This window comes from Xyrauchen texanus, chromosome 10 (assembly GCF_025860055.1).
Source record: "Xyrauchen texanus isolate HMW12.3.18 chromosome 10, RBS_HiC_50CHRs, whole genome shotgun sequence".
NCBI lineage: Eukaryota > Metazoa > Chordata > Actinopteri > Cypriniformes > Catostomidae > Xyrauchen > Xyrauchen texanus.
Window position 1 is genome coordinate 27,859,813 of NC_068285.1, and position 21,361 is coordinate 27,881,173.

General features: G+C 37.2%; 1 protein-coding gene across 2 annotated transcripts in view; it reads left to right on the forward strand.

The window, feature by feature from the left end:
* Window positions 1-6,002, forward strand: part of LOC127650038 (stromal membrane-associated protein 2-like) — a 35,091-nt gene extending 29,089 nt beyond the window's left edge. For both annotated transcript variants that reach the window (XM_052135164.1, XM_052135166.1), the window contains exon 10: window positions 127-6,002. In XM_052135164.1, coding sequence (XP_051991124.1) covers window positions 127-252 — 126 coding nt within the window. In that variant the 3' untranslated portion in view covers window positions 253-6,002. The remainder of the gene's footprint in view (window positions 1-126) is intronic.
* The last annotated feature ends 15,359 nt before the right edge of the window (window positions 6,003-21,361 follow it).

The window sequence follows — 21,361 nt, forward strand, 5'->3', positions numbered from 1 at the left end:
TCATACAATCATAATGCATATATCGTTATTGTCACCCCAAATACAATATGTTTATAAATGAATGTCAGTGTTTCATTATATCTTTTAAATTACATGCATCACCAGTATGTGTTTTCCCTCTCACAGATGACTCAGCATATGGCAGGCATGAATTTCTATGGTGCCAATAACATGATGGGTTACGGGCAGCCCATGGATGGGGCAGCTGCTCCCGGTTCAAATAATATGCTCGGGTCACATGTGTGGAAGTGATGGTGTCTTAAAGAGAGAACAGTCTGAATGGGTGGGCTTGGCCGCAACTGACTGACGGCAGAAGGAAGACAGATTTTAGAAGCAAACACTCTTCTTTGGACACATTGGGCAGTCGATTAGATGATCGCAACAGAAGTCCCTACCTCCCTCTTTCTCAGAGCCATTTTCCACATTCTCCTGCTTGCCTTCCTCATTTATGTACTCAGAGAGAGAATCAAGCACAGTTGCATTAGCAAGGTGTGGTGTGTATTACATATGCAGCATAACTCGCATTTCTGATGCTCTTCTCAGCTTCAGCGTTCCCACAGTAAACGTTTTTGTATCATCTGCTACCGGATTTGGTTTTCTGTTCTCTTTCATCAATGATCAGTGTTATGTTCAGTTAAAGTTCACACTAAAATGGAAATTATGTCATCATTATGCACCCTCATGGGTTTCCAAACCTGTAATTCTTCTATATAAAAACAAAAGTAGATGTTTGGCAAAATGACAACCTCTGTCACCAATTGTTTTTCATTGTATGGAAAAATTATGCAATGGAAGTGAATGGTGACTGAGACTAATCAGAGAGTATTTATCAGAGACGGGCCACTTCTATTAAAATGAATGGGAGAAATATGAATGCCTATCCAAGGAGCTCTAGCACCAAATGGTCAACGGATGTAGAAAGGAAGTCCAGCATTACAGGTAAAAGAGCCAATTACCTTTTAAACTGTTAATCAACTCGAGAATGCGCTTTATCTACACAAGCTGGGAAAATTTAGTTTTTTAGTTTAAAATTTAAATTCTCTCACAATTTACTCACCCTCATGCCATCCCAGAAGTGAATGATTTTCTTCCTTCTGCAGAACACAAATTATGATTTTTTAGAAGAATATTTCTGCTCTGTAGGTCCACAATGCAAGTGAATGGGTGCCAAAATATTGACGCACCAAACAGCACATTAAGGCATCATAAAAGTAATCCATACGACTTGTGTTTTAATCCATATTTTTAGAAGTGATATGATAGGTTTGGACGAGAAACAGATACAGTACTCTTTTGCTTGACATTATTCTCCGTGCCCAGTGGGGCGGTATGCGTGAAGAATGTGAATGTCATCTGTTTCTCACCCACACCTATCATTTAACTTCTTAGGATATAGATTTAACCACTGGAGTTTTATGAATTACTTTTATGCTGATTTATGTGATTTTTGGAGCTTCAGAATTTTGGCAGCCATTCAGTTGCATTGTATGGACCTACAGAGCTGAGAAATTATTCTAAAAAATCTGTATTTGTGTTCTGCAGATGAAAGAAAGGCCTAAACATCTGGAATGGCACAAGGGTGTTTAAATGATGAGATAATTTTTGGGTGAACTATTCTTTTAATCTGAGGTAAAGAAGCATGATACCAGTGTTGTGAGATTTGACTGATTTGACTCCATTCAAATGTATAGGAGCTGCACTGTCATAACTGGAAATAGCTTCCCCAGAGTGTTCTCCAAAGATGACCGCCAATGGACTGACTTGCTAGAAAGACTTTGGACTAATATATTTCCTTGCATATTTTATGTTCCACCGAAGATAGAAAGACATGCGTGTTTGGCACAACATGAGAGAGAGTAAATGATGAGAGAATTTCCATATTTGGGTCAACTACCCCATTAAGCTGCCCCCCACCCCCCCAAATCACGTGATCATGTTGTTACATATGCTGCCTTAGGAGGTAACTATCTATGTAGGCATTGGGTTTTGGAACAAAGCTTATATGTCCCAGTTTTAGCATGCTTTGCAACCATAAATGAACACTTGAATGTGCATACAGCTATGCTCAGAAGCCATTTCAGTTGTGGTGACATGCCATATGTTTGTAAAAGTTAGAACCTGTGTTTTAGAAACTTTAATACTGGTAGGACAAAAATGTCCATTGCTGTGTTGGTAGGTTTGCGATTTAAGGGGCAAGCCTATGAATGATACTCTTATATTTTTTCTCTTTTTAACGCACAGGGTATATAGCCAAGTCCCTTCGACTCAATGTTTTCACACTAAATCGCAACTCAGGAGAAACATAGGCTTGGGAGGATGAGGGTTTTCGCATCCATCTCATAGCTAAACATTCACATTCTGCCAAAGATTTATTAAAGCTTGGACGTCAGTACGGATCTTTGGAATTACAGGTTCTAGGTGGATAATCATGCTCCATGATGTAGGTTCAGCCGTTTGTTGTTTGAGTGCATTGGAGTCTGACCTCAAACACCAGGAGTGACCTGACACTAGTGGTGCACCGATCAGGAAATTTTAGAAACTATGAGAGCACCACACACAGTAGAGATACTTTTAAAAATAAGAAAAATATATCCATCACAAAATCTAAAACTGCTCCAGTGAGAAATCATTAATATCTATGATTTGTTTTCTGTCTTTGGCATTTAGTTAATTATTAAGCAAATTGGGTGTACACAATTTATAAATAAAATGTAATACATTCAGGAGCAGAGTGGATGTGTGATTCCCTGCGTGCTGCAAAGAGATCGGCCCTGATTCTAGGCATGATCGGCCGATCACAGACTTAAATCCGGGCGTACATGGTGCAAGTTTTGACGCTCGGGAGGTCGTGAACCCCTGCACACACTTTACGAGTCAGTTTATCTGAAAATCGTACAGTTGAGATCATACATGACACAACTTAACGACCTGGTGAATTCCGGAGCAATCGCATGAATTTTTGCGCTATTTATCATTAGAAGACATATAGCCAGAGGACGACATTGCTTTAATTCCTCGTAGCTTGCGATTTAGAAATAAAATAGAAGGCTGGCTTTGGGGGCTGCATTAGTTGAAAACTAATTTGCAGATTAAAAAGAGGATAATTATTACAAATGCTGTCCAACATTTAACAGATTCAGGTTTCAAAGGGTGTGATTTCATGACTCCATACATCAATTATAATGTTATTGTGCAAATTCAAGTATGATGAGTGAAAAATAGACCATGATGGAAATTTGAAAACTCTGTCTGTCAGAGTGATAAAGATTGTTTTCTAGTGCAACCCGTATAGCAAATGATTTGTTGAAGCTCAGGGAACAGCATGGCCTTTCTGTAGAATCATTCCCACTGATGTGGTCATGAATATTATAGGGAAAACACAGTTTTAACACAACCATTTTCTCAGAATATGTAAAAGCTTAATTAACACTCAGTTTACATTGATCGTGTAAGTTGTAACACCTTCTCTTGATTGGTCTGCTTCAGGTAGATCGCTCAAACTGGCCCAAATTTTTTAAACATTTGTAAAAAATTATCAGGAGGTCGTGAGCTGCTTGTAAGCCACTCAGCAATGCTCGTAATTCCTCTCAAATGATGCGAGCTGCGACCACACGAGAACCCATGATTTCCACACAATCTCTCCTGACTGGAAAAAAAAAATTGTCGGGAGCTCGCACAACAGCCGAAAATCGCTCTGTATACATCCGCCTTAAGACGAATATCAGTCAATTTTGATCGGTGCACCCCTAAATGACACCATTGATTGTATTGTGCACCTGCTTTTCTCATTACTAAATGCAGGGTCTGTCAGGACGAACCTTTGGGAATCTGAGGCTGCAGTTTGGACAGAGACCAACTGATTGTTTCACTCTGGCTTCAGCCAATGAAAGCAGGATTTACCACAGCCACTGTGTGAAGTTTATTCTAAGCAGTCAGCTTGGGGTTTTATTGACTGGTATAATGAACACTGTTTGTTAACATTTAAAGGAACCAAATGCATTCTCTATTTAAAGGACAGTCTAGAGGAGACAGGATCAGCTCTTATATGTCGTGAGCGTGTAAACATCACGCTGAACCGCAGTTCTGACCTCTTGATCATTTAAACTAGAGCATAAGGAGAAACTAGGACCCCTTTAATACGATTGCATAATTAAGGCGCTGTAGACACATTTTAAAATGTGTAGTTGCATATGTTTATTTTTGTTTTTAGGAGATGTTTAAATCTTGCATAGCTATAGAGACTCGCAAAGGTTCTGACCATGAAACAGATGAATATAAAGTGTACAAAATGCAGCGGTTTGTAAAAGAGTTCATTTACAATATTTGTTTGCAGTGTGTGTTTGTTTTTTGTTTTGTTTTTTCACTATGGCCCTGACTATAAAGAATTGTTTGCTAAAATTATGATTGTGTTATACTGTAAGGTCTGAACTGTCTTTGCTCAATGCGCATCACTGCCCTCTACTGGTTAATACATGATCATCAGTGATGTAAAAAGAAAGGGGTGTGAGATTAATGTTTTAGCAAATTATTTGTGATCTTTGCTGAATGTGATTGTTGTTCTGCTATACTTTTTTCTGTGCAAAAAAATTCTTGAATCTGCACTGCATTTTCAGGTTTTTAATTTTTGATTGCTTTATTCTAATAAAATGGGACCGTGCACTTATATTTTCACAAATTTGGCACATTTGAGCTTGTATATAGAAAATGTTATATGGCATGTACCAGTAATACCCTGTATGTAAAGTCCAATTTTTTGGGTTTTATCTTTAATTTAAAACTATTGTTATAATGGCACTTTACTACTCAGAATTTGTGTGCATGAATTGTTGTTCCTTGAGAAAGTGTGATCAGAAGTGATAAGCTAATAAGTTTATTACGGACGTCATTCGATTACATATGCAACAATCTCGCGGTCATGCCAGCTATTCTAAAACAGCAATGTTCAAACTGACTTATAATATATCAGTGGGCTGAAAAGTTTTTCTATTGATTTGATTTAACACACTGGGTAGATCTGCTTTAGGAATGGTTTGCCCACCCAAAAATGAAATGTATGCCCTTATTTACTCACCCTCATGTTGTTCCAAACCTGTATGCCTTTCCTTTTCCGTACTTTTGTCTTTTGTAGAAGAAAGAATGTCATGCATATTTGGCATGTCATGAGGGTGAGTAAAAAGAACTTTATTTTTTGCATTGGTGAACTATTCCTTTAACCTTGCACTTGAATGTATCCATGTCTGTCCTGAGCGTGAAACAGTAAACTTGTGTTACACACATCAGATTATTAAAGTAGAATGTCGAGGGTTTACTTTTGTTGTTGTTCTTGATTTATGTAGCAATACTGGGTAGACATATGTCTTTGGCTATGAAATGACAGCCTGTTTCAATACAATAATCTGTTTACAAGTAAATAGAGAAACAAGGATTCTCAAATAACTACTGCATTCATACAAAGATTTCATTCAAAAATGCAAATACTATACAATGCATATCTTATATCACACATACAATAAATGCTTCTTTGTATGCTAGTGGTAAACGTTAAACCGCCGATTGCTATTTTCTTAGTATGCATCAAAATTGTTCCTTTTCTGAAATTTCAATAGTGTGTCAGTTCAGAATTGTGAAGGGCTTAATTGTTTCCAGGAATGGTTGGCAACATGCTTGCAGACTCGGGGAAGATATTGTGAGCTGTGCAATGTTTATTATCGCCCCTTTTGGTGATGTGGTGCTAAAACATCATCTGTCCACATTAAATTGTTGAGGTCTTCTTGAACATTCTATTTCTGTGAATTGTTCACACTTTGAGAGAATGCAACGTAATTTAATTGTCTGTTCTTTTGAACGGATTACATCAGTGTGAATTACAATTAATGTATACGTGTGGGTTACTTGCAAAGTTTGTATTTAAGTTGCTCAATATTGTTTTCTTCCTTTTCAGTACTTTTCAGGATATCTATCAAAAGCTTGAATGTAAAATAAGATGATAAATAAACATCTTAACTGCAATTTAATGTTGCAATGTTTTTTTTTTTTTTTTTTTCAATAGGGTGCATTTGTAAATTTCGCAAGGCACTGAGTCTTTGGTGATGTTTGTTATTTAAAATAACAACTTACATTTAGTAAAAAAGGACTTCCTTACAAAAGAAAATGTCAGGCTGAATGACAGCCTCAGGCACCATTCACTTTCATTGCATCCTTTTTCCATACAACGATAGTGAATGGGGCCCGAGGCTTCATTCTGCATAATATCTCTTTTTTTGTGTTCCACAAAAGATAGAAAGTCTCACGTGTGTGTGTGTGTGTGTGTGTGAGAGAGAGAGAGAGAGAGAGAGAGACCACAGACTGACTAATAGAGAAGGGCAGATACAGACAGAGCTGGATACCCAGAGAGAGCAGGTTGTGCCTGTACTGTAGCCAAGGACAAATAGAAACAGAGCTGCACTTCTTAACCACCTGCCCTAATTATAATGAAATTCAAAAACACTTCTTTCCCAAATTTGAAATTATTTGTCCCAACTTCAAAAAGTTGAATAACGATGCACAAGCTCAATATTTACTTGGTGAACAAAGAGACTGCATTTCACTAGCAGCAAAGTACATCAATTCCTGCCACAAAAAGAGGGAAGAGTCCACCAAACAGTGATGCGCCCATTTACTCACACACACAAAACACACTCCATACCATCAATACCAACACACCCACACAATTTTAGCTGCATCATTTATTCAATTGGCCTGGAGTGCTCTATAATAAAGCAAACAGAAAATAGGAAAAAAGCATGTATTTGCTCCTTAGGCTAACCATGAAAAAAATGGCGCCATCTGTAAAAGTTTTCAATTTTGAAGCCAGGGCTCCAGAATGAAAGTATAATATCATAGAATTCATAATTTTATGCTTTGATGGCTCTGAGATGACATTGCTGTTTCATTGGGGACATTTTTGTATTGAAGGTCCTGAGTGTATCTATTTTGGGTACACAGTGTATTATAGATGTATTTTAGGAACTGAGGTTGAAATGTCAAAATTCCCCCCAAAATACACACCATTGGTAAAATGTATGCAGTTGGCATTAACACAGCCAAAATTATCTAAAAAACAAAAATGAAAAAGACAAAAATGTCCCGAAGGTCACACAAGTGTTAAGAATGTTTATTAGGATTGGGAGTTACATATTTCAAGTTTTGATATTGGGCTGGTTTTGAAACAGAGACCTGGCAACCCTGGTGCTGAAGATGTTTGTTTAAATCCATTTATGTCCTAGCTTCAGTAGTGCAGTAGCCTACTGGGCATTCAATTGATAACAATGTATAGTCAGGACATTAATAACGTGAAAAATTACTATTACAATTTGAAAAAGAAAAACATGTTCAGAACCTCTTAAACAACTTAAAAGAGTTATCATCAAAAAATCATCCACGTGCAGCAATGGCAGCTTTGCAGATCCTTGGCATTCTAGCTGTCAGTTTGACCAGATACTCAGGTGACATTTCACCCCACACTTCCTGTAGAACTTGCATTTGATGTGGCTGTCTTGTCGGGCACTTCTCACGCACCTTACAGTCTATCTGATCCCAAAAAATCTCAATGGGTTTAAGATCCATAACACTCTTTTCCAATTATCTGTTGTCCAATGTCTGTGTTTCTTTGTCCACTCTAACTTTTCTTTTTGTTTTTCTTTTTCAAAAGTGTCTTTGTCTTTGCATTTCTTCCCATAAGGCCTGCACCCCAGAGTCTTCTCTTTACTGTTGTAGGCCTACATGAAACTTGTTGAGCGGGTAGAATTCAATGAAGCTGTCAGCTGAGGACATGTGAGGCTTCTATTTCTCAAGACTCTGATGTACTTATCCTCTTGTTTAGTTGTACATCTGACCTTCCGCATCTCTTCTGTCCTTGTTAGAGACAGTTGTCTTTTGAAATCATCAGTTTTTTTGGCAATTTCAAGGAATGTATAGCCTTCATTCCTCAAAACAATGATTGACTGATGAGTTTCTAGAGAAAGCTGTTTCTTTTTTGCCATTTTTTGACCTAATATTGACCTTGAGACTTATCAGTCTATTGCATACTTTGGAAACTCAAAAACAAACAAAAAGACAATGTTAAGCTTGATTCAATGAGCCAAATAGCTTTCAACCGTGTTTGATATAATGGAAATGGATTTTCTAGAGCCAAATTAGCAATTTAGCATGTCAAGGATAAGGTGTTGGAGTGATGGCTGCTGGAAATGGGGGAAAACAATGTCTTTTTTTCAAATAGTGATGATGCTGTATACATGGTCCTGGAGGAACGTTGTCTCGTTTTGCTGTGTACTGTACTAACTGTATATGGTTGAAATGACAATAAAAACCACTTGACTTGACTTGACTTGACTACATCAGTAATGTCCTGACTATAATTTGTGATCAGTTGAATGCCACTTTGGGGAATTTCCTTTCGAAACAGCAAAATCTATACATTATTCCAAACTTTTGGCCACCAGTGTGTATATATATATATATATATATATATATATATATATATATATATATATATATATATATATCAAAAATAGGTCTTTACCAATATATATTTTTTAATTTACTATATTTTTAATAATACCTACTTTTTGGCCCTTAATGTATTACACACACTTGTTCCCTTTAAGTCTAGCAAGAGTTATGTATATATAACTATAAACTGCGGTAAAAGTTTAATGTCTATTGGACTGCCTCTTGAGTTATTGTAAGCTTTGCAGTGCCTTCTTGCCTGAATTAACAATAGAATTTAAAATCTGAATAATGAGTCCATGTCATACCACAAGATGGCAGTATAGAACAACAGAGTAACAAGAATTCTTGTGGTATATATTTTCCACAAATATTTTGTGTTTTTTGAGAAAATAGTGGTGAAGGCAAATGGAAATCTACCTGTCATCCCTGAATTATTGTACAGTAGATAAAAAAAGCTTTTTGGAAATTTGCTCTGCTGGAATATAAAAAATAATAAGAGTTCGAGGTAACCAAAGCCTTGCTCTGACTGTTTAAAATGTAGTTTCTTCGTCATGCACATTGTTTGTGAATGAGAATAGGCAGAAGTCAATTTGGCTCTTTTTCAAATCAAGCTAATCGGCTTTTGAGGCAAAATACATTCTCTCTAATCTCAACCTCTCCACTGATCTCACTGAAGTGCAGAAAAAGGTAAAACTGCCATTAAGGAAATCACATTAAGGGGCGGAAATCTGCATGTAATCCCTAGTTTTCTGTCCTCTGTAGTTGTGTTTCTATTGTGCCACTTACTGGCAATTTCCATTTACAGTAATCCACTATGCAAACTCCTCTGATCTAGTATATTACAATGTACTCAATCATTATACAATAAGTGTTGATCTTAATGATTTGCATTGCATCCTCAAATTACTTCTAAAGCAGACACTTAAAAAGCCAATTACTAATTACATATAACACACCAAATATGCAACCAAGTACTGTATGTTGCTATAATCTGACAAAGACAGACAGCTCAAATTCAGAACTCTCAATGGACTGGATTCATTCAAATACATGGACAGCATTGACAGGCTCAGATTCAGCCTTTTTGAGTGTCCCATGGGTGTACTGTCAGGCCTGGCCACACTGATCTCACGTCATGTCACCAGTCCTGTAACTGTATGCATGTCAGCCTCTGGGATCCTCTGGAAAGCCCATTGTTTCTCGTCCGCATGCAATTGGATGCTTGGATTGTACAATGATCAAGCAAAATAATCAACTGGCCTTTGTTTTAGACAGCCCACCTCAATAGGAGAAAATAAACGTATGGTAATGAAACCTTATCGTGAGCAATTCAGATGTGAGAGTGATGGGCTCTATGCCAGTCAAGCAGAATCATCCAACACAAGCCCAGACTTTGCAATGAGGGGCTGACAGCCAATTGTCTGATCTCTGGGTTTCAATGCTTCACACACCCCAAAACGCCTTCCATCCTCTGAACACCCCACTGAGCTTCTCACTGCTGTATTCATTTAGAAACACTAGTCTTTGTGCTACAGATCCATTAGCACAGCATTGTCAATATAGTAACATTGTGATATATTGGCAGTATATTTGTGTGTGGGCAGTCCAATGCAGTGGCCATGATGGATTTCAAAAGAGTTCATAAAGAAAGACAAAGAAGAGCTTCAAACTTCCAATTGTTTGGCAGTTGATGGATAACTTTGGAGGGAATTCTGCTGGCAAATAATGGAAATCCTTTGGGGGGAAAGTGAATGTTCATAAGCAAAAACTGATATAGTCTAATCAAACATGCATATCTTCATTTCTGAGGCTTTTTTTGTAAGAATTATGCTACTTGCCCAAAAGTATGTGTACACCCAATTCTTATTAATATCGTTGGAGGTTGAAGGGGGCTCCGCTCAGGGTGCTATAGAAGCTAGAACCGCTACTGTTCCAGTGTGCTTTGTTCCATGATCTAATAACTACTATTTTCTTTAATGTCCATACACACTCAAAGTTCCTTTTAATTTGAACCCCTTATTATGTAGAACTGTCCCTGGACTCCTCTCACTGGCTGCACCTCTATCAGTTAAGTGCACCTCAGTAGGGTTGTCACACTCCTGCTAATTATTTGATAAATCGGAGCAATTGTGGGTGTTATGGCCACTGGAATGAGCTCTGTGCATGGGCAGGACAGGAGGGGGCAAACAGTTCCTCATAAACAAGCCTCTCCCTGACAGAACGGCCAATTCACTCAAATACTGCGGCACCATTAATGGCTCTTGATAAACCACCGATGACCTTTGAATATTCCTCAATACTACAATATGGCCAAAATCTGCAGACAATTATTATAGATCTGACAAGATTCTTTTAAAGAGGCTGCTTTATCTCTTGTTGAAGAAATAGTATTGTGGTGTCCCCACTTAAATGTTATGTTGTTTTGGACACATGTTAGTGTTTATATTTTGTATCTCTTCAAAATACATTGTTTTACAATTCTGAAATGGAACATTTGGTTTTATCTGTCTGTTCACTAGAATTGTATTGTGAATGGCAGCATACTGTAGATCACAGTGGGAGAGCAAATTTGATATTTTTTTAATGATTTAGTCTTGCCATGCTTTATTTTTTTGGAACCTACTGAAAACCATGACCTTAGTTCCTAAAGATATGTCTTAAGATATCAAATTCCTGTACATAATGGATAACATTGCCATATCCACATGCATTGCAACATGCTCACACGGGAAATCGATATGTTGCTTCTGAATGTCCATGTACCCTGAAATAGACCAAATTCTTCCAAATTACTGATACGCACCACCCTCCATCAGACATTTTTTTGCATCAATTAAAGCATGTCCACCTTACCTTGTGGCTCCGTTGATGGCACGCTGCACAAGCAAACTTTGAGACAAGGAGTCTGGTCCCATGTAAACCAGGAAGTAAACTAGTTTTCATAAACAATGGTGTGGGGGGCCTGGGTAGCCCAGTGGTAAAAGAGACTGGCTACCACCCCTGGGGTTTGCTAGTTCGCTAGTTCAAATCCCAGGGCATGCTGAGTGAATCCAGCCAGGTCTCCTAAGCACCCAAATTGGCCCAGTTGCTAGGGAGGGTAGAGTCACATGGGGTAACCTCCTCATGGTCACTATAATGTGGTTTGTTCTCAGTGGGGCCTGTGGTGAGTTGAGCATGGATGCTGCAGTGGATGTTGTGAAGCCTCCACACGCACATGTCTCCACACGGCAATGCGCTCAACATGCCACGTGATGAGATGTGTGGGTTGACGGTCTCAGACGTGGAGGCAACTGGGATTCATCCTCCACCACCTGGATTGAGGAAAATCACTACACGACCATGAGGACTTAAAAGCACATTGGGAATTGGGCATTCCAAATTGGGAACAAAAACAACAACAAAAATCAATAGTGCAGGATTCAGAGGTTGCATTTGCACTCTAAAATTACTTTTTAATCACTCAAGGTGAGTTTTAGGGTTTGGGTTAGGGGGAAGAGTTCATAAAATATTCATTCCTGTTGACTGTACTACATCATTAATGACTAAAAAGACAACTTGCTTTTAAAGCCATCCTGTGGACATTTTACCCACATTTATTTTGTTAACGTGTAGGGATATACTAGCATAGACGTGTTCAAAGCTCCAAGATAAGAACTAAAAGCCAACAACCTCCAATTGTGATTTAATGGGGTTCACTAAAATAGTTAATATGACAAGTGTAAATGGATGTTACAGAAAAGTCTTCTAGGAAATGAGTAGAGGACAGCAGTGACATCACTTACCCCATAAACGCCAGTGAGATCTGAGCCATTTACTGCACAGCAGGAGGGAGGCACAGTTTTTGAATCACACTCAGCATTTCTGCTTTCTTTTACTCTTTAGCAGAGTCCATAAAGTCAAACACAAAGAGACACAGAAGCAGCACTTCTGTCTCCCCATATCACCAAACTGGCAAATCACAGTGACAGAGCTGGAGAGAAGGCAGGATAAGCCAATTACAGGTGGCTGGCCGGCAAACCCACCCTGGAGACCGCTGCAGGGAAAAAGTTGCCTTTCTTTTTTAAATGGAATTTTTATCTCTTTTTTTTCATTCTCTCTCTCTGTTTCTTATCTTTCCTTTTCATTTGTTCACTCACAAACATCCATTTAATTCTGGATAACAAACATCACAAAATGATTTGGATAAAGAGCTATACCGTACAACAACAACAGTCCTGTGACAATGTTCTATTCCAGTTATCCATCAAATGTGGATGATTTTTGCGTGATGTGGGACCTTTTCCCTTCAGGAGCCAATCAGGAGGTCTATTTATAGTGAGAGCTAACACAATGGCCTTCTAAGTGGCAGATGGTATTTGGTAGGGAGTGGGGTGCAATTTACAGTAAACAGATTCTTTATCCTTGGCAGGTCATGGGGAGCGTTAGAACACCATGGCCATTTAATAATGGAACATTCTAGCAAACATAGGCTTGAGGAATCTTGGAAACATTTGAAAAGGACAGCGCTCATAATGTCAATGATTGTAGGTGTTACGCATTTTGTCAAGGTGGAAAAGATTTGCCCTTGGGCCAATTAGTGAATCTTGTCTTAATTTTCATTATACTTACAATCTGGAATTAAGGACAACGACTCTGACATGAAGGTTTACTTTGACAGATATGATGTCATAATTAGATTCTTTTACAACCCCAATTTCGAAAAAGGTGCGACAGTATGTTAAATGCTAACAAAACAAAAAATTAGTGATCTGTAAATTATATTCACCCTTTGCTGAAAGCAAAGCACTACAACTACACATTATATTATGTTTTAACCTAGTGAATTTCATTGTATTTTTTATTTATTGATTTGATTGCAACACGCTCTAAATGTGGGACAGTCGAGTGTTTTCCACAGTGAAACATCACCATTTGTTCTAATAACACTTATTAAGCATTTGGGCACTGAATAATGTTAATTTTAAAAAGTGGAATTTTTCCCCATTCATACATTATGTAGGTCTTCAGCTGCACAATTGAACAGGGTCTTCGTTGCCATATGGTGTGCTTCATAATGTGCCATACATTCTCAATTGGAGACAGGTCAGGACTGTAGGCCAATCTAGCACCTACACTTTCTGCTCACACAGCCATGCACTTGAAATCTGCGCAGACTGTGGTTCGAAGTTATCCTGCTGAAAAATGCAGGGACATCCCTGGAAAAGATGGTGCTGAATGGCAGTATATGTTTCTCCAAAATGTGTACATATCGGTCTGCATTCATGGTGTTCTCACAGATGTGAGAGTTACCCATGTCATGGGCACTGACACACCCCTGGCCCATACAGAAACTGGCTTTTAGACCTGATGCTAATGACAGCTTGGATGGTCCTTTTCCTCTTTGGCCCGGAGAACACGACGGCTGTGTTTTTCAAAACCTTTTTGAAATGTGGACTCATCAGACCAAAAAACACAGTTACACTGTTCTACTTTCCATCTAAGACGAGACTAAGACCAAAGAAATCAGCAGTACATCTGGACAGTGTTTGAAGCATCTCTTGGCAAAATGACAAGTCTTGAACGATCCTTGCTCTTGAAGACAAGGCTGTTTTTGAAGGTTCCTTATACAGTACACAGTACTATGACACAATTGCCTCATTGTTTAACATCTGTTTCACATCACCTTGTTATTTCAACTCATCAAATTGTTATTATTCTTAAATTGCCCATCTCAATTTTTTTTTTGGAGCATTTTGCAATCAACTAATTTACTGTAAATTACTGTACATTTTAAAAAAATAATAATATTAAATGATATAATGTGTAGTTGCAGTGCGTTCAATATAGCAAAGGCTGAATATAATTTACTAATCAATCCTTTTTATTTTTATTCACATTTTTCATACTGTCCCAATTTGGGAACTGAGGTTGTACAAGTCATGAAATTTTGCTAACAGTGAAACGTCTTATTGGATGGCATGGAGGATGCGCATGAGAGGAAAATATTGCTGTATGCGGCACAGATGCAGAATTTATTAGGTCTGGCATTTGCAACACATTGTGAGCTCAGCAGGATAGCATCTGCATAAAGTGACTGCCTCTAAGCTTAAAGATAAGCAGCAGCAAATGTCAATTTGTAACTCAATGATTTGCTTGTTTCAATTGACTAGGATAGTATTTTTGCATAAAATATTTGTGCAATTCAAATAAAGTTTTTTTTAAAACAGAATGAAAAAAATCTCAAACTAAATGAAACTTTTTTCATCTGATTTATTTTCAATGATAAACTATAATGGCCCTAATTTGAGCACTTAAAGGGATACTTCAACCAAAAATACAAATTCTCCTATTATTTACCCTCATGATATCTCAGGTAGGATTGTGCGGTATACCTGTACTAACGAAAAATCGCAATACCAAAAATGTTTAAACTGTACGATATCGTCTTGTTGTTAATTTTGGTACCATATAAAGGTATGCTGCCATTAGCTAAATGTAATGTAATGTGAGAGTTTTGAGATGAAATCAAAGACCATTTGAAAATAATAATAAAAAAAAGTGTGATCATTAGTTCTGACCAAAAGGTCAAACATCCTTTGTTTGCAAATTACATTAGCTTTGATGTTTTTGTAACACTTTAGAGCAAAGTTCAATTTGTCGGTTAGTTACCAACATTAGTCAACATGAACTAACAATGAACAATACTTTTAGAGCATTTATTCATCTTAGTTAATGCTCATTTTCAACATATACTAATCCATTTTTTCATTTGAAAGTTTGATTTGTTAACATTAGTTAATGCACTATGAACTAACATGAACTTACAATAAACAGTTGTATTTTATTAACTAACATTAACTAACATTAACTAAGATTAATAAATGCTGTAAAAAATATATACTGTATATATTATTGATATATAGATATCTCAAGCATTTACTAATCTTAGCAAATGGAACCTTTTTGTAAAGTGTTACAGATTTTTTTGTATCTAATGCAATGGCCTTTTTAAGTGTGACTTACTGTAGTCGAAATGCTAAATGCCACTTGACATAATGCATTACAATATCTGTTATTGGAATATTACATTTTATTATGTGGATATTTATGTGCTGGGCTTTTTATAAAGTCATTTGTTGTCTTGAAGGATGCTGTCACCTTGAGCTGTTGCTATTGTGACAGCAGTGGCCTAAAGGAGGCTAAGGCGTGGTATTAAGAAACACCGGGACGCGGTGGGAGAAGACAGTGTCCTTGATTTTGGGAGAAAAATGGACACAGGTATTGAGTGTCTTGAGAGATGGTTGGTTTATGAACACAATGTTTCCTGCCTAAGGCAGTGATGGCCAGCCTAACAGTCAATGAATGACTATCCTCAGTGACTCATGACAAGGTCAGTAATACACTTTTCAATGAGCCCTCCACAAAATATGTTTGTGTCTGTATTAGGGCTGTCAATAATAATAATAATAATAATAATATATATATATATATATATATATATATATATATATATATATATATATATATATATATATATAAAATAAAATATTTACAAATCAGGTATGCCCCCAAATTACGGAAATTCAAAGACATTAAAGTTTTTGTGCTAGACGAGTGCCATATCATTGAACATAAGCACTAGCCTAATGTCTACAGCAATCCATTTTGTGATCAAGTTGTCAATCTATCTGACATATTCATACAGGAAGAATTCTTGTAAACTGTCTGTGCTATGTTTTGGGGTTTTAATTTGACTGTTTCTGTACACATGCATTAAACACTTTTGCTCTAATAGACAGCTGGATCGAACACAAAAGAACGCAGGGATCTTGAGACGCCTGTAGCTAGTTTGACAAGTCATGTTGCCTGTACAGCTGGAACTGACTGCCCCCAACTGCCACATAAAAAAATTGCTTTGATGATGGGAACATTCCTTATTAAGTAATGTATGTATGGATCGTGGGCACGATCAATTGCTGTAATTTTTTTAAACGTTATTTTTCATAAAATTAATCACACTTGAATTCAGCCCTTATGCAGTCGTGGTGCAATCATTAGAAATTGAAGTTGTACCTATGCAGTGTAGAATGCAATTGTTTTATAATTAGTATACAAGTCTCCTTACAGCTGAATGTAATCTTTTTACCTGCAGCCTCAAGGAACTTTTCATTCAAGATTGCACAGTAAATTCAATTTTGTTTATCAAGGGAGTAAGGACTTGATACATATTATACTTTAAATTATGTATAATGTCAGAAGAGCTAATGCATTTGAGATGAGCAGTCTGTAAAGACAGCAGAGAGGACTAGGAGGGACACAGGGAGTTATATTAAGCCATGCTGGGTCCATCTAAATTACACAGTCCATAAAACTGTAATAGGAAGACGATCAGTAGCTTATATCAGTAAGACTTCGCAGGGTATTTACCTTTTTATATGGGCATACATTTTACAGGGACCAAGGGCAGTGGAAACCTTGCTGCCTCAACTGAAAACTGTGCAAGTGACTCGAAATGGAGCCAGGGTCATATACACATGACTAAATGTAGTGACAGAGATGGAAAGAGAACAGGAGTGACACTTTAGATACTTTTTACAGTTGAGATAAATAACAGCTGTGGCTCAGTTGGTAGAGCGGCCACTAATCGCAGGGTTGGCGGTTTGATTCCTGGCCCACATGACTCCACATGCCGAAGTGTCCTTGGGCAAGACACTGAATCCCAAGTTGCTCCCAATGCAGGCTAGCGCCTTGCATGGCAACTCTGCCTTTATTGGTGTGTGTGTGTGAATGGGTGAATGAGTCACAGTAAAGTGCTTTGAAAACTGCTAAGGTTAAAAAAGCGCTATTGAAGTGCAGACCATTTAAAGTTATGCTAAATCTAATCTTAAACATTTTCTAATTGATAAACACATTGAGTTTTTAATTGAACGTCTCTTTAATTAAACTAGTAACCTCAGATCTGTAAGCTTTGTTGTCAATTAGATATTTAAGATATTGAAAAGCTTGCTCTTATTACTATATTGGTGAGTTTAGGTCAGTGATCATTCAAAAAATAACTTTGTGGGTCACTTCATTGATGACCTTTTCTGTGTCCTTATTGATGATGTCATTAATTTATAATGTAACATTTATTACCTCATCTGTGAATACAATATTTTTATTGAAAATATTCTTAGCTACTTTAGTCATGGTCTCATCATGTTTATAATTATTTTATGGTCAACAGTGGTCATTAAATCAAGAACCACATTTGCATGAGCAATTATGAGAGATGCATGGCATTGTCACAGATGACATCATCAATTACCTCATCAATGACCACAAAATAAACATTATTGGTTACCCTGTCGATGACCTCAAGAGTGGCTTTGTCAGCAACCTCAATTGTGACCTCATTGATTAACTCATGTTAATTTCATCTGTGTCTCTTTCAAGAGCACCAATATATTTTACAATTATTAATTTGGGAGATTAAAGTATGGACATACCTGATTTGTCTTAATTTATTCTGGCATGTCACTCAAGAGGAACATGTATTATCCCCACAGTGGTTCCAGGTGTAGTCAAACCAACTGGATATTTGTTGGTCAGATGTGAAATGTAAAAGCACATTATGTTCCCCTAATGATGCTAGCCATAACTAACAAAAGAAAAGTACTGAGATGACTCGGTATACTTCAGAGGGTGCACATGCTGCTTTTTCACTGCCTCCAATACATTGCCAAGGACTAAACAGTTTCCATACTGCAGTTTTACATAGTCAACCTTTGACTACTGACACTATTGACTATGGCTTCTTCTCACCAAGAACTGTTCACTTAAGACCAGAAAGGACTGTCTGACAAATGTGTAAAACAACAAATAACAGGTTTTTTTTTTACCTTTACTGTTTAGAGTGGGTTTATCTGAAATAGTTGACACAACAAAACTAGTCAGACAAGTTAGAACAGTTAAACAGTTAGAAAAGCCCCCTATTTTCATCCTAACTCCATATAAAGCCTCTGAAAGCTAAATGTTTCAACTTTTGCATGAATACATTTATTGTCATTATGAAAGCGCACTGTAAAAATATAGGAATGCATTTACTAATGTTAATGATCAGAACTGTAATGTACATGTCACACCCTCTTCAGTCTCTGCAACTCCAGCCATCATCCTATCTAACTCACCCACATTCTAATCAGCCACACCTGTTCCCAAACGCCTCATCAAGGTCTATATAGATAATCCCCTCATTCACTCTTCATCGAGTCTCTTCTCAGATCACACTGCTCTCTCCTTTGAGTCCTAGCAGTTGTTTTTCTTTGTTTTGATTTTTTTGTTTACGAGTACTAGACTTCTCATCTTTGTTTTGTATATATTTTGGACATGTAATAAACACTCTATATTTGGGTTCACCCCTACTTCCATGTTTGTCTCTTCGAGAAGCCTCGATCTACAAAATTAACCCAGCAGAAGACAATTCACTTCAATGTGTTCTCGACGCCCAGGGACAAACTCTCCAGCGCCACAAGGACATGATGCACCAGATTCGCAAATCACTGGATACGGTACTGAGTTTATAATCTGCTCCTTCCTCATAGGTGTCCAGTGACTCATCCCTTTGGAAAGAGCAAAAATTGCATATATCTCCTGACTGCAGTGGGGTTCATCTATCTGGCAACAGGGATGTACAGTCTCTCAATCTGTTGATGCATTTATAACACACTTTCAAGAAGTCTTTGAATGACCAGCAGGTACTTCACAGGCTCTCGTCACCTTAAGCAAGGTAAAACCTCAGACACTGATTATTCTCTATGTTTCCGGACACTCACCACTGTCAGCAATTGGAATGAGGCTCATTACCACCTATCGATAGGGACTTACGAGGAATATCCCACTCCAGCTCGCCAGTGTCGACGACTCCTTGGGACTTAAATGACTGATTAAACTTTCCTTTCGAGTTGAACATTGTCTCCAGCTTTACTTTGATCAGCCCTCTTCGTTACCCTTCTACCATTGAGGAGAATATTCTACCGCTCCATCATTAAATCTATATTTGCGTTCCCCCGGGGAGGAGCTTATGCAACAGGGTTCTACCCGATCAACATTAGCAGAACGAAGGAGGAGACAAGAACTATCACCTGTGTTTGTACTGTGGAGTGGAGAATCATCTACTTTTTCCTGTCCCATCTGGACAACCATAAAAAGCAAATCGAATTGCAAATCAAGTGCTGTCATATCTGCTTTATTATCAAGATATTATAAAAGTTGCAAGATTGAATGGAACGTTAATACACCTTAAAGAACAGAAAATCACATTGGTGATCACATTGGTGATCACTGTATCATCTTTGATAAAGCATTTCTCACAGTCTGTTAGAAATGAGAGTTATTAACATGTCTAACTCCAGTGTGTCAGGAACCCTTTTAAGACCCCTCTCTCCTAATGACTACGTGGGGAACAAGGTGTTTGAGCGGTACAGATTAGAACCCTGAGAACGCTCCTTCAGAATAGAGTACTCTCAGAGGACATTAAGGGCTAGAAAATTACTATGTCACAGCACAACACAGTCTGGAAAAGGTCATCCACACAGCCCTCAGATACCAAGGTCATGTTATTTTAAGCATTATCTGGATCAATTAAAACCCAAGGTACAAGGAGTGAGAGAGACTGTAGATATTCAGAGCATTGATTGAAATGTCGCGCTGTCTCATAAGTGAATCTTTACTGCAAACAGGAGAAATATTAAAAGGTGGCAGAGAATGAAAAATATGTGGCACATGGAGTGGATTGGGGGCTGTCAGTGCAAAGAGTGCATGATTAGGAGCTGACGGGTAATTTTATGTTAAAACGTTGTGTTTGTTGTGTAATTGTGTTTGCAAGGAAAAATTGATGGAACAATTTTCAGAACTTTTTTTTTAAAGAAAGAAATGTGTGTGTATATATATATATATATATATACACAGTATACATCAAATGAAAATATGATTGTTGTATCCATGCCATATCACAGCCACGGCTCAGATCTCACTTTTGTTTAACCCTTGTGCATCCTTGTGGACATTTTTGGCTTTTTCAGTGCTAACTGCATAAAATTTTCCACAGGTGTGAATTTTTATTGGAATTTTAATATTTCACCCTATTTTCTTTAAAAAAATATTTTTTGCACTAGTTACACAAAATACTCCCTCTTAGCGTCGTTTTGGACAAAAATGGCACATTGAAACCCATTAAAACTGCGATTTTTAATCCCAGTGCCATTTAACTATAAAATTATGCAATCTTGTTTAACATGCTTTCATTATGTTGGCAAGGCTTCAAAATTTACATTTTAAATATATTTTACCAGATCGTGCCATTTTTTCAGGTTTGGCATATCATCGCTTTTGTTGTTGTTTTCTGCTGTTCTTGGCTTATGCATATTATAGAGCCAATTAGATACATTATGAATATATAATTGTGTGAGTGTGTTGGTATGGATTTCAGAGTGTGGTTTGTATGTGTCTGAGGCTCTAATAATAAAAATAAAAAAAATTCTGTTTAGCATTTATTAAATTGAAAATAATTATAATTATTATATTTTTTATAAAAAACAACAGTGGCATTATGTAAACAAACCGGCGTTTACAGTGTTAAAATTCTGAAAATAAATGAATGTTTGGTAATTATGATTAGAACTGATGCTGGTTAAAATATAAGTCAGTGAAAGTAGAAAAAAATATTATTCTATAATATTTTTATGACAGTTTTTGGACATGGACATTTTTGTCCATAATGAACCTATGTGTAACTTTTTTTTAATTGATGCACAAGGGTTAATAAACTGCAATTGTGTTCGTCACTCCATTGTCTGCATCCTAGCCAGCAACATTACACCATTGCCTACTTATTTATTTGTGGTGGTTCTTG